Source organism: Pongo pygmaeus, chromosome 11, assembly GCF_028885625.2.
Source record: "Pongo pygmaeus isolate AG05252 chromosome 11, NHGRI_mPonPyg2-v2.0_pri, whole genome shotgun sequence".
Lineage (NCBI taxonomy): Eukaryota > Metazoa > Chordata > Mammalia > Primates > Hominidae > Pongo > Pongo pygmaeus.
This window is the reverse complement of record NC_072384.2, coordinates 105,430,270-105,444,831: the sequence shown is the minus strand read 5'-3', so window position 1 is coordinate 105,444,831 and position 14,562 is coordinate 105,430,270. Positions and strand designations below refer to the sequence as shown.

The 14,562-nt window shown below is 37.3% G+C and overlaps 1 protein-coding gene across 2 annotated transcripts in view; it reads right to left on the bottom strand.

Moving 5' to 3' along the window:
* PARD3B (par-3 family cell polarity regulator beta) overlaps positions 1-14,562 on the bottom strand; it is a 1,077,199-nt gene that overhangs the window by 495,236 nt on the left and 567,401 nt on the right. For both annotated transcript variants that reach the window (XM_054478835.2, XM_063647802.1), the window contains 3 exons: positions 13,324-13,682; positions 10,822-10,961; positions 9,551-9,679 (listed from right to left, as the gene is read on the bottom strand). In XM_054478835.2, coding sequence (XP_054334810.1) covers positions 9,551-9,679; positions 10,822-10,961; positions 13,324-13,682 — 628 coding nt within the window. The remainder of the gene's footprint in view (positions 1-9,550; positions 9,680-10,821; positions 10,962-13,323; positions 13,683-14,562) is intronic.

Below are 14,562 nucleotides of genomic sequence, written 5' to 3'. Positions count from 1 at the left end.
ATAAGAAGGATATAGTAGGTGGTTGGTCACAATATGACTTTTTCTGAGCTGTTCAAATATATAAATTCAGAAAATTCTTTTTCTCCAGTCTCCAGAAGCATAATCATAGCCACAGTCGCCACTAATAAGACATATGTCATGCACCATGAAAATGAGGCCAAATCTCATAGCTCTTCACTGCTAACTTTGCAAGACAATGTATTTAGGCCCCAATTTTCTGAAATGTCATGAGATCTTTACAGCATAGAACACTCCTCCTTCCACTACCTTCCAATCTCCAACAAAACCCATCTTGTGATAAAAGTCATTAAGTATTTATATTCTGACACCTGGAAGCCATACGACCCAGCAAAATAGCCCTGCACTTCCTCCATCTGTTTTAATAATGCTGAACCACAGCATTTATCATCATCTATTTTATCAAGACTAGATTTTGCTGACAATAGTTCAGCAGAATTCTTCCAGATATAAGTACTTCTTAGGGAGCAGCAAATGACTATTAATCCCTTGGCCTTGTGGGCTATTGAGCACATTCAAAAAGCTGGCCATGATTAAGGACCCAGTCTCTAAGCACATTGCACAAGTGAGAGAAGGTACAGCGTTTACCTCAGTGAGGTGGAAGTCTTACTTAAAAGCTATTTCTGACTTTGTTTTTTGAGACAGGGTCTCACTCTGTTGCCCAGGCTAGAGTGCAGTGGCATGATCTTGGCTCACTACAGCCTCTACCTCTCTAGGTTCAGATGATCCTCCTGCCTCAGCCTACCAAGTAGCTGGGCCTACAGGTGTGTGCCACCGTGCCTGGTTAATTTTTTTTTTTTTTTTTTTTGTAGCGATGGGGTTTCACCATGTTGTCCGGCCTGGTCTCAAACTCCTGGGTTCAAGCAATCCACCAACCTCAGCCTCCTGAAGTGATGGGATTACAGGCATGAGCCACCACACCCAGTTGTATTTCTGATTTTGACGATGTAAATGCTGCTAAGGGGCAGTGTTTCTGTACCTCACTTTCATCTTTAAAATGAGATAAATGGAAACTAAGCACAGTTGCTTTGTGACAGTTTAAGGATTACTTTCCTAGAATCTGTGAAATCTCTAACTTGAGTCCAACCATAGTAGAAGGGTGGATGCTGGAATATTGTCCATGTAATGGGGTCAATGGAACATATCTTACCCTAAAGCCTCCAATAGAGGTGATAAGAGGAAAGGAAGAAGGGAAATGGGTATAACTGCAAACAAATACCAACAACCCAATATTCCAAGCCTCTCAAAAGTACTTCCTGTGATATGTGTCTGAATCTACAAGTTACAAGGTGGCACATAAACAATTTTGAGCACAATCAAATTGAGTGTGGAAATTTTAAAGCACAATCGAGTTGGACCTGAGAAAGTCAAGTACAATTGAGTTTGCCTAAATGAATCAGGGGTAATTGAGTTGGGTAACTGCATTGCACTCAGCACTGGCCCTTTGCCAAAATGAGGGGCACATGGCCAAAAAGGCACAACTCAACTGGGCTTAAAAAATTTCACAGAATATTTTTCCCAGAACAAGAAATTTTTCACAGAATAGGAAACATAAAGTTGAAAATTTGATCACTGAAGCTAGTCAGTAATAGCCACTAAGTTAATCCCACAGGCTTCATGTTCTTTATAATGAAACCACTATTCCAATGGTTCTCAAACTTGAGTGAGCACCAGAATTATCTGGAAGGCTTGTTACAACACAGATTTCTAAGCCCACCTCCAGAGTTTCTGGTTCAGTAGGTGTGGAGGGAGCCTGGAAATCTGCATGATTACCAAATCCCCAAGTGATGCCAAGACTACTAGCCTGAGTCCACACTCTGAGAACCATTGTTCTAACAAATTATTGCAGCCCAAATTGAAGCATTTAAAATACTTTAACATGATACTGTAAAAATACCTCTAACATTTCAAATTATAACATGATACTTATGGCTTTCACATGTCTTTACAAGTAAACTGTACAACTAGATTGTGCAAATGTCATCATGGTAACTTAAACCACTGAAGCTGTCATTTACATGGAAAACTATCCTAACCCTCATTGTGGCACGTAGCTGTAAGTCAGAAATTGCTATTGCTCAGAGAAAATTCCTGCATATAATTTTTAAATTTGGTTTAAAAGAATTGTACAGGATAATAATATACTGAATGCAGACTAGATACAGACCAGCAGTAATGGCTCATTTAGCAATACCTTTCCCAGACTTCTATATCACCAACTTTAGTAATGCATAGCTTTCATTCATTCAGTCAACAAATATCCACTGAGCATACACTGTACTCTAGGCACAGGAAATAACAAGGATTAATATGATTTGGCACTCACTGTGTGCCAACAGCTGCACACAGTTAATTCTCACACAACCCTACAAGGTAGGTGTTGCTTTTATCCTCATTTTTAACAAAAGAGGAAATTGAGGCACTGAAAGGCTGAATGAAATTGCAAAGCAGGGATTCACATCCAGGCCATGAGATTCCCAAATGTGGCATCTTAAGGACTATTTCTTTACAGTTCTTAAGGTCTACTGGAGAAATTATAATATTGTGTGATTCGGGCGCATGCTAAGGTGAACCCTTAATATGGATGGAAAACTACGTAAGGTTCCATAAACTAGACCTGGGGGTTCAAGGAAGCTTTGCCCAAGCAAATGACCTATAAGTAGATATCTTAAGAAGTTTTGAGATAAAAGGGAGGAGAGGAGTGTCCTCCCTTTCAAAGATGAAGAGTTTGGAATGAGAGCAGAGAGTAGGCGAAGAAAAATGCCGAGGCTCACTGGCCCGTAAAACAGCTTGGGATTCATGAAAGTCATAAAACTCTAGGACAATAAAAATTGTTTTCTCCTGCAACAAGTAATGATATCACAACACAGCCAAACTAAAAACTTTGGAATTACTGATATTTCTCACTCCTTCACTCCCACATCTACCAGTTGCCAAAACCAAAGTTTTCTACCTCAATATTTTCTTCTCTCCATTCTTAACAGGTGGGAAAATCTAATCTGTGCCTTAATATCTCTCATTCAAATGAGCAATGGTTATAATAACAAGGAATATTTGTTAAATCCCATTCTCTGTGGCCCACTGTAAGCATTTTACATGCATTTCATTTAATCCTAACAACTAGTCTCTTGGGTAGACACTAGTGTAGTCCCTGTGTTACAGAAGAGGAATGGAGGCTCAGGGAGATAACTTCATCAAAGCCATTTAATCAATAAGTGATAGAGTCAAGGCTCAACCCACGTGTGACTGATTCCAGGTCCCAAGCTCCTTACTGGTACCCTCTAGTGAATTACAATAAGCTCTTAATAGATATCCCAACATCTTTTTTCCCCTCCAAACTTATTCAAAATAGCACTACTTCTCATGTTAGTCTCCTGTTCAGTAATCTGTCAAACTGGGCTGCTTACTGTCTTATTGTACTTTTGTACTTTCCAATCTCTGAGTAACTGAAGAGAGTATTTCTTTCACCCGTGTGGCTCTGAATCTTGATACTTATTCAATTCTCAAGTCTCTTTTTCAAATGCTGTCATGTTCTTGAAGGTTTTCTTCGTTCCTGACATACTTTGAATCCCTGTAACAATTTATTTGCTCATTTGATCCACTTATCACTCTTCTTTTCTTTTTGGGCTAGAAGCTCCTTGAAGACAGGACACATCTTCAGATGAAGCTTCTAGCTTCATCTCTGGAAGTTCATGTTGCAGAGCCTTGACTAAGATTCGGTACATACTGGTTGAATGAAAATGCAGTAAGAAGAAAATGGAAATTATTGTAGGGAAAAGCTGAAAAAGAAACTCTGTCTTAGCAAGGACTTCATCATAAGACATGAACTGTGCTTGGAGAATACATAAAATATAGCAAGGTACTTTGGATTTTGCATAATTATTTAAATTCCAAAACATATCTCATGCACATTAGTTTAGGTAGAAAAATCATTTTGAAATTATCTTTCAATTTCTGCTACTTATCCACAAATAACTGCTATAATATTCATTCTTCCTTAAGTATCTCAGTTAATTAAGCATGGAATCATTTGAATCAAATAGCCAAAGGGAATGAAATAATATATCATTTAAATGAGGTTCATCTAAGATTTCAAACCAAAATTCTATAATTTATGATGATAAATAATTTGACATTTCAAGATGTGAATTTTTTACTTAATAATAAGAAAGAGTAAACCATGAAGAAGTTGGAATCACATCTCGCATGCTAAGGTAGTCACAGGGACAGGTAACTATGACAGTGTTGGACTACACTAAGCTCAGCAACTGTTAAGTAGGGCTCCACATGCGTGTGCATCATTTTTTCTCATCAAAAGCAATATTCCTAAGTGAAGGTCAAAGCAGCATGACAAACATGGCTAACTTTTGGTTTTCAATCATGACAGGCAGGAGAAACTTGCTTGCTTGAAATACAGTTAATCTCACTTGCAGAGGCCAGCATCAAATAGCAGGCAAACTTGGCAGGTAGAAATTATAAATACATTTGAAATTTTTTTAGCTCATTTTACCCACCAGGGGTTGCTGTGATTTTCAGGATGATTTAGAAAGGCAGCAGGTCAGAAAATGAAACATTAAAGAGGTTAACAAAGAAAGGGCAGAATCTTCCTTTCTACCCAATAAAAAAAGAAGACATGCACATACATGCACATGTACACACACATACATAGCAGATAACTTTCTCCTTCTCTCTCTAGCTCTTAAAGAAATGAAGCCATGAAATTAACAGAAAAACTTCAGTTTTTCAGGAGCTTTCTTAAGTGGAAATATGGCTTTATCTGACATTTAGCATAAGAAAGAATTTCAGGTATCAGAGACAGAAAAGAATTTGTAGGCCACATCTCTTACAGAACTGACCACACAAACCACCAACTGATTAACTAGCATAGTTTTCATTTCAAGTATAGACACAGACAGCAGTTTAGCCTTCAGATTCTAAATCTATTACCAAAACTAATCTCAAAGTACCTTCTGCAAAACTTTTCCTTATGTGAACACCTCTTCAGTAAACTCTCACCCAGTCAGGGGGTGAGGACACCAAAGGATCTTTCAGAATGGGATTCCAGAAAGATTACCTTTGAAATACCATTCTTTTGGTAAAGATACTAGAAACAGCTAAATAGTTGTAATGTTATTATATAAATTCCTCTCACTTGATTTTCAACCCGGTCTGCCCCAGATGGAAAGAAGGTTGGCTAAATATGCTGCTAAACTTGTGATGTTAATCAATTGCTCAGGAAGGACACAAACTAGAATATAGGAGTTCAGCACAGTTCTTTTAGGTGGCAGGTCAGGAGAAATGACCAGGAAATGGATACCATGGCCTTCAGAATGACAGAGTCACATCCAAGATACAATTCTATATTGGGACTTCCTGTATAACTGCTGACCACATGCTCCCTTAGCTTAAGTGTTAAGACTTTACAAGAAGCTAACGATAACAAGGAAGTAAGGAAGATTTAAGCGTCAGAAACTAGGCAGTGCAGTGCTGTTAAGAAGGTACAGAGCTCGCAAAACAGCAAGGCTTAACCAAAGAGGACAGTTTCTTAGAAGAGGAAAACAATAAACACAGTTTGTTTTCCTCAAAGGAGATAGAACAAGACAAAAGTAGGAAGTGCTGTCCTTCCTTCATCCTGCCAGATTTTCAATGGAAAGTGTGTACATCAATCATGATAAGGAAGAAGAGACCAAAGTGATATCACCTTCAAGTTTTTGAAAGGAAAACACAAAGATGTATCACATAACACACTTCTTTATCTTGCCCTTTCAAACAGGCCGGTGCATGCCACACTATGAAGTAATTCCCACTGAAATAGCCCAGCACGTGCCAAACATCACCTCTCTTTAAACTTCCTGCAAGGTTCTTGCCTCTTGGCATTTGAGGCAGGCATTTGGGCTGGAAAAAAAGTGCTTTTCCTTATTTCTCCAATAGGAAGACTATGGGTCCACATGACTTAGGTGCTTATAAACCTCAAATGCCCTTGCTTTGCTATGGTGACAAAGAAAATTCCACATATTTGGATGGTTGACTGTCAACTATTTTTGAGAGTCTAGATATTTGCTAGAAAGTTCTAAAGGAATGAATACTAAGCATATACCCTCCAAATTTAGTATAGAACTAGAAACAATGAGAACAAATAATTTGTTTGCACTTATAATCTCACAGTTGCACAGTTAACTTAATATGCTCCCTGGTGGACTTGGCCTATGTCATTCTGGGATAGAAATCAAATTTCACTAAATTCCATTAAATGAGAGTGAAATAATACATACAGCTGCCTCCCTTATCAATTTGACTGGTTATAAAAATGTTGTTTGTAACTCAGTATTTTGGATCCCAGAATACATTATAAAATAATAATAAAAAAAAATCATTGTTCAAAAATAGTGGTTAGTCCCAAGCAAGCCTGCATAAATTTATCTACCCCATAATATATCTAGAGTATAGAATTGTGTTTACACTACTACAGAAATGGTCATGTATTAGAAAAAAAATTATAGCTAACGTATTTTGAGAACTTACAATTAGCCAGAAACTATGCTACAAGCTTTGCCTGTATTATCTCATTTCATCTTCACAACAATTCTTACAATACAGATGAGGAAACACCCTCTGAGTGATGTTCTGAACTGCTCTACATCACACAGTTAGTAAGTGGTGGATACAGAAGTTGAATTCTGGGATGTGAACTCCAGAGACAATGTTAAATGTTATTCCAGTTGCTAACTTACAGATGTAATTGTCTTTGATGAGGAATGAATTCAGAGCTTCAAACTGGGATAAATCAGCATCCCTTACCTGGTGGAGGGGCATAGCTTCTAGGAAGAAGGTAATAACTATGGGGTTAAAAATTCTAGAGGACATACGGGAGAAAGGTATAAGGAACTACTAGATAGAAACTGCAGGCTCGAGGGTTTAAGTTCCTAGTTGGAGTTCTGTTGTTGCATTCTTTTGCATGCTCAGGGGCTGGCTGAAATATTTGTTTTTATGCAGGGTTTTATTTCTTCCAGGACCACAGTTCAATGGAATACACAATCAAAACTTCTTTCTTTGCTCTCCTATCTCAGAAATAAGCACATAGTAACACTGAGGATTTTGGAGAGTTTTTATTTCTAGCAACCTAAATATCAGACAAGAAATGAAAGGGCCTCTTGTAGTGCATACACATACTGCCCCCTTTTTTATTGTTTCTTTTCACTTTGACCCTTGTAGAGAAAGACCAAGGTCTTTGGATAAATAAAAGATTGAAAGAAGAATCCATCTGTATTTTAGAAAAAAAATCCAGACTCCAAGTTTCTGCATCATTTCTCTAGGAAGTGTGAGGAGATGAGACAGACATTCAGGATTTTACCTTTCAAATGGTTGGGTATGGAGGAGTCAAGTAGAGGAATGGAAATGGGGACTATATCTGCATGACTCAGATCACTCTTTTTTTCTTATTTTCCCTATTTTGTTACAGATCTCCCCAGAGTATACAATAAGGAAAGGGGAAAATGGGTAAGATGATGGGAAAGAGAAGGAAAGGGAGAAAGAAAATTCCATGCCAAGGAAACTTGGCTTTGAGGTGATGGATCCTTTTGGCAGGTATTAGGGAGCATTAATATATAAGATAGGTGATTTGACAAGGTTGTAGACTCAAACATAAATATAAATATATGTAACAGAATGGTAGGATCAGAGAGACAACTTAATTTTTGTGTAGTCTTACTTAACCTCAATGGGGAAACTTTTTCGAGAGCATCTTGGACAGTTGGCGAGGCAAGCTTTGTTTAAATATTCTAACTAACCCATTTCCTTCCTGGACAGGTCCATTAAAGTTCTCATAACATTATCCTCTTCCAACTATTTGTTTTGGAACAAGCTCAGTGAGGGCACGGAGCAAGTCTTAACTATTTTTGTATCCCCAGAACCTCCAACTTTGTACACAGCAGATGGTTAGTAAGTGGTTGAGTTAATGCATAAGTAGATTAACGGGTACAGACTGTCTGAAGAAACAGATTAGGTCTACTTTCCAATCCATACAATAACTCTTTACATATTTGATAATAACTGTCATGTCTCCTAAAATTTCTCTTCTTCAAGTGAAACATCATCAGTTCTGTCAACTAATCCTTACTGTTCCGATAACCTAACTCTGGGAACCTACATGTGCCTCTGTCAATTCTTATACAGATTCAAAGGAAATAACAAGGAGTAAATACAAGTCCTTTTATCACATTTGTTTCTATTTGTTATTAGCTATAAAATCCCTTCTGAATTTTCTTTTCTTTTTTTTTTTTTTTGAAACAGAGTCTCGTTCTGTTGCCCAGGCTGGAGTACACTGGTGCAATCTTGGCTCACTGCAACCTCTGCTTCCCAGGTTCAAGCGATTCTCCTGTCTCAGCCTCCTGAGCAGCTGGGACTACAGGCACATGCCACCATGCCCAGCTACTTTTTGTATTTTTTAGTAGAGACGGGGTTTCACCATACTGGTCAGGTTTCGAACTCCTGACCTCAGGTGATCCACCTGCCTCGGCCTCCCAAAGTGCTGGGATTACAGGCGTGAGACACTGCACCTGTCCCCCTTTTGAATTTTCTATAGCCTTCTTAAAAGCACAATTTCAATAAAATAAACACTATGTATTTATTGTAAAAAAAGAAAATGAAAACCTCTCATAACCGATATCCCAGATGTATCTGCTTCTAGTTGTTAAGTTTTAAAATGTAATTTAATGATACTACACACATAATTTTATATCCTACTTTTAAATATAGTATTAGATTATGAACATTTTCTCATGCTATTATCAATTTTTTTACAGAAACCATTTTAAGTACTTCTGTATTTCACTGGCTAGCTATCTAGTTATTTATCTAACCAATGCCTTATAGTTATACAGGACCCAATATATCACTGCAATAGATAGGACTTTAGGGGAAAAAATCAATGTACATGAATTTTTTCCACATCTTTGATCATCAGTTTAGGACAGATTACTTGAAGTCTAGTTACTAGGTCTAAGGGTATACATTTTTAATAAGGCTTTTGAACTCATCTTTCTCAAGATGTCTATCCCAGCCCTCAAGAATAGGTTAAATACCCTTGTTCTATGTTATCATGGCACTTTGCATTTTCCCTTCATAATTTTCATCGCCATTTTGAATACTTGGCTATCTTTTTATTTCCTGTTAGACTGTAAACTCATTAAAGTAGGTCCACAAATTATTTTGCTGACCGTGTTTTGCCTAGGGCTTCGCACATAGCACATATTCAATATATATTTTATTGAATTAGTTGCATACCGTTGAATAGTTGCTTATTGCTAAAGGTGTTTGAATCTGTGCCCCGGAAGCACTGTTTACATGTACCCACTGGCTGTATCAATGTTCTAAAAGTGCGATACCCCAAATGGGGTAAAATACCCTGAGTGTGATTCAACTTTGGTTATGAATGAAGCCTGCGATTTAGAACTCGTTTCTCAGCTATAATGAGTTCACTGAGTGTATTAAGCTCGGCATTAAAAATTCAGTGAGACCACGATCTGAACATTACCAACTCTCGGGGCAGAAAATGTCCTTCTTGGCGGGCAATGACCAGCGACACTGTCTCCCCCTGCTTGGTGCTCCTGAGCATGGCCACAAGCTCTTCCTGGGTTCGTCCGGTGACATCTCTCCCATTTACCTAATGAATAAAAGCATATGAACAGCCACAATCACAATACTTGTTATCTCCTTCTACACTAGATAGTTTTTGAAAACAAGAAGCAAGTGGGCTCCCATACTTGAGGAAGCTCTGAAAAGATGAAAACTAAATACATGGGCAAAACCCAACAATGTTTCCCATAATGCATCATCATTATGATGCTGGATGAACTTAGAGTCAGTAATTAATATCAGCAGTTTTTCCTAAGACATCACATTCTTATGTGGGGGAAACTGGACTGACAGATACCAGAAAATGATTCCACTTAAGGTAGAAAGCAGATTTCAAAGGCTTACTTAGCGCCATTTTCTGCCTAATTCAACAAGCAGAGTGAACCATGATCACAAGGCAAATTTCTCTGCAAATAGGAATCTAGCAATAGAATCCTGCAGGTTTTAAACGTATTTAGAAAATTATAGTCACCAGATTATCATAGATTAATGGAAATTCTAATTTGGAGCTACATTAGTCATTTGGTGCATCTTCTTTCATGATCTAGAACAACATGAAAAGCTAAAGTGTTGCTTTTAATGAAGATGTTTGCTTCAAAGGTAAATGGACAATATATAATTATGAAGATGATAATGTTCTCAGACAAAAATAAATGAAAACAAACAGCCACCCTCTTGCTTTTGGTATCCCAAATATATCTCTCTGCAAAATCCCTTCCAGCTGTTTTCATTGCTATCCTAGCACAGATGATAGGGATATGGACAAAGCATAGAATGACCTGAGATACTCTGGCTTGTCCTGGCCAAGTTTGAAAAGACTATTATAAAGACTTTTTAACTTTTTAGCCTAACTGAATATATGTTGAATTCTTAGATTCAATCCAAATTTCACAGGGACCCTAAGAGGTAGCAGTAAGAGAGGGAAGATCAGAAACTGTTTTCATTATCATTTGGCCCCATATCACTGACCTTATTGGGGATTTACAAAGTTAGACTCCTCATTAACCAGTTCTATAATTAAAGTTCTTATCTTGTCTATAAGTAATAATTTTTAATATATATTAGGTTCAAAATAAAAATATTTATATTTATATATATTTCGATGCAATTAAATGGCATTATTTAAATGCCAAGAAATATTTTCATACAACTATTAATTCCAATTCTTACCTCCAAAATTCTGTCCCCTGATTGTAGGCGGCCATCTTTTATTGCTGCTCCTTTTGGTAAAATGTTTTTTACAAAAATGGGACCAGGACCATGTATGGAAGAGTCTCTGGTAACCACAGTGAAACCAAGTCCTTCAGGGCCTAGTGTATAAGAACAGGAAAATGTATAGTCATCTTAAGCATGAGTAATATTATATTCAATCTTACAGTAAGATCTATCTAATTTAGACTAATATAGAATCAGTAAAATATTTACATTCTGGGACATTTTAAATATGCTTCAGTTATTTGGGTTTCAAATGCAGATTATAGGTCCTGACAGGCCATGACGGTATCAAAGTGAATTTAGGGCCCAATCCAGATGTGTAACACTTTGGCTTATTCAGGTTCTAGAAGAAATGCACATGTTATCCAGATGCCCAGGAGATTGATTTCTCAATAAACCATAACCTGACTTCATACTTTCTGAGAAGCAAAAGGCCATTTGACTAAAGTTCTGTCAGCCTCTTAAATGAGCTGGACAACCTGTGGCTGAGCCCTCTACTTGTGTCTCAGTTCCTCGTACTGCTGCATCCCATTGTCTGGTCAGCAAGTATCTTGTTGCTCCCGTCCTGTTCTCCTGCATCTCCAATTTCTCCCTTCTCATGTATTTTTCACTCAGTCTAAAGGTATGCTCAGATTTCTCTACCCTGAAGTATCCTTACTTCCATCTTACCGCTTCTTCAAGCTTCCATCACCAGTGACCTACCCACGACCATCTCTGTTGGTCCAGCTTTGATGATTCCCACCATTTTTTTGAAATTGACTCTCTTTGGTTTTCATGTCTTTATTTTCTGATTATTTTCCTATCTCTGATCACATCACATCGGTCACTCTCTCTAAATCTTACCCATTGTCCTCCCATGTAGCCATAGATGTTCCCCAAGGATCTGTCCTAGACCAGTTTGTCTCCTAGATTCCCTGCCTTGGCCAGTTCCTGGATCCAAGTAAATCTTCCAGTGAAAGAGACCTAAATCTCTATGGCTCCAATGTCTCTTTTTGATGTCAGCTTCCTAGATGTCATCATGCACATTTCAAACTTCACTATGTACCTCCTCTCCAATCCAGATCCTGACCTTTTCAAATATCCTCATCTACTTAAAATTCTAATTTCTAGCAATGACATCTCCATTATGCAACTTGCTCTGGCTGAAAAACCTCAGCAATCACTGTAATTCTTCTCTTTTTTCCTTCCTACAACCAGTCATTTATTAACACATGCCTATTATGTTTCCACCTTTAGAGAGATGCAGTGCACCCTTTACTTATCCTTTGTTGTTTGGCCTTGTCTTCAGTGTATCTTTTTGCTGTCAGATTAATCTTGCCAAAGTACAGATGTGATGTCATATCTTTCATTTTTGCATTCAAGGCTTTGTAATAAATTTTTAAGGTGATTCTGTGTCTGATTCATTTTTCTATACCCAAAACACCCAAAACACCCAAATCTGTGTCTTACACACAGCTGGATCATTTTTACAAAAAATACAACTGAGGCATTTAAATAAAAAACCTGATTGATAAGTACACTGAAGTATTTTTGTACCTACTAGTCAATGTATATTATTCCCAGAATAGAATTCTTATAGGTGAATGAAATTTTGATCAGAGAATCTTTCCAGAATAATTTTCATATCCTAATTAAAGATACATTATTTGTTTTTGAAAGACATTAAAAGTTTTTCTAAAACTACCTTTTGACCATAAATTCTCTATTAATTCAGACAAGTATCTATAAGATCCTGGTTTCTTTTGAGTTGTCTTGAAAAACACAGAATTTCAGAAGGTTGCAACGGGGGAAGGTAATATAAAGCAGAAGTTACAAAATGAACAAAAGCACAGAAGCACATGAATGCTTATGTATGTGTGTACAATACTGCAAAAATATGCATGTACATACATGATCTCACTGATCTGTGCTTGAAATGGATAGAAAAGTTGAAAAAGATGAAGAAAGAAAATATTATACATGCTTTTGAAATTATGTTTTAAATGTTTGCGATGTTGAATCAGAGAAATTAGTAAACATTACATATTTGCTTTCTGAGGAGTAAATTTTTGTTGTTAGAAGACTGTCTTAGAAAAACAATATGCTTTTTGGACATGGCCTAAAGGATGCTTCAAGAATCACTAATCGTGCTCAGAACAGGGACAACTGAATTTTCATGCCTATTTAGTATTAAGTTGTAATACAATATTGCTCTGTTGATATCAGGTTTGCAATGATTCTTTCCACTTCCCAACATGTCTTTATTATTTTCTTGTTTAAAATAATCTATACGCTCTGAAGAAAATAATAAAAAAGTACATTTTCAAGAAATTTAAGTTACCTAAGAATACACTTAAATCTATTCTTTGATACAATTAAATGAAGGGAGAATTAACTAAATTAGCCTTAATGCATTTCTCTTAACCAATTTTACATGTTACAACAATAGAATGCTATTAGGCATAATTTAATAATTACCTTTCTTTAGGTCAATCTTAATTTTCTTTGCATTTTTCTTGCTGCCAAATCCCATGAGAGGGGAGAGTGAGGGAGAGGATGGTTTTCCTCCCAGCCTTGGTACTCGGGGACTCTTGTTTTGTTGCAGGGAAGTTGATGCATCTGTTTCAGGATTATCAGTTCCTGTGAGATTTGCTGTCTTTAATCCCGATTTTCCATGGACAGGAGGCGGCACTTTGGTTTTCAAAACACCATCATTGTTACCAAAAATGTTAAGAGAACCAATGACTGACTTTTCATACTGTTCACGGTTTTGTGGAGGAAGCACGTGGAGGAGCACACTTGCAGATTTCATTGCCTGGCGGAAGACATCTTGAGCCCTGGAAAGAAAGGTGATAAATGTATGATGACCCTGCTTAGAGGTGCAGCATCTTCTAAAGTACCCCAGCAGGATGGCAACCAAGAGCAGCACAGTGGCTAATCATAGGAGACACGATCAATATTCCTATCAGAATGACTTTGCCAACTATATACTAGTTACCACTTACTATTTGCACTAGGTGCCCCTGCACTGGCTTATACATGCATTATTATCATGCATCCTTCTCTAATTTAGAAAGCATGTGAGGTAAGTATAAATAGCTTTCATTTCACAGACATGGAAGTTGAGGCTCAGAGAGATGAAATAATTTATCCAATGACCCACAGCTTTTACATGTTTCTAAAGATGAAAATCTAACCAGAAGTGATTACCAAAGTGAATATAAAAAGCAAAATAATCTGATATTTTGGATCAGATCATTAGTTAGGTTTCTTTTAGGACATCCTTCTAAAGTACAGATCTTCTCTAACATGGGTTGTGTTACACAAGTTCAAGTTTGACACCCATGTTTGCTCATGGAGACATTTTGGCAGGTGCCTTGGCTGTGCCTAAATGTCTCAGTGGAATTTCAATCCAACACACACCCTTCCTGTTACTCTCACATAGAGCAACTGTGTTTTTCACTTTTATGACCTAGCGCTTTGTGTTCTTCCTCAAACTTCTTATAACATTTTCTCCCCTTTTTCCTCATGTCTCTAGATGCCCTGTGCCCAGGTCAAACAACTGCTTCTCCCATTCTTTCTTGCCCAGAAGATATAAATGAAGGCGTTAAAGGAAAGCTCTTTAGAAGAGGCTGGTTCAGTAGAGAGACAAAAACTTTTATTGTTCTCCTGCTTCTCTTCCCTATTTCTTGAAACTCAGAAGCGACTGAGGAAACT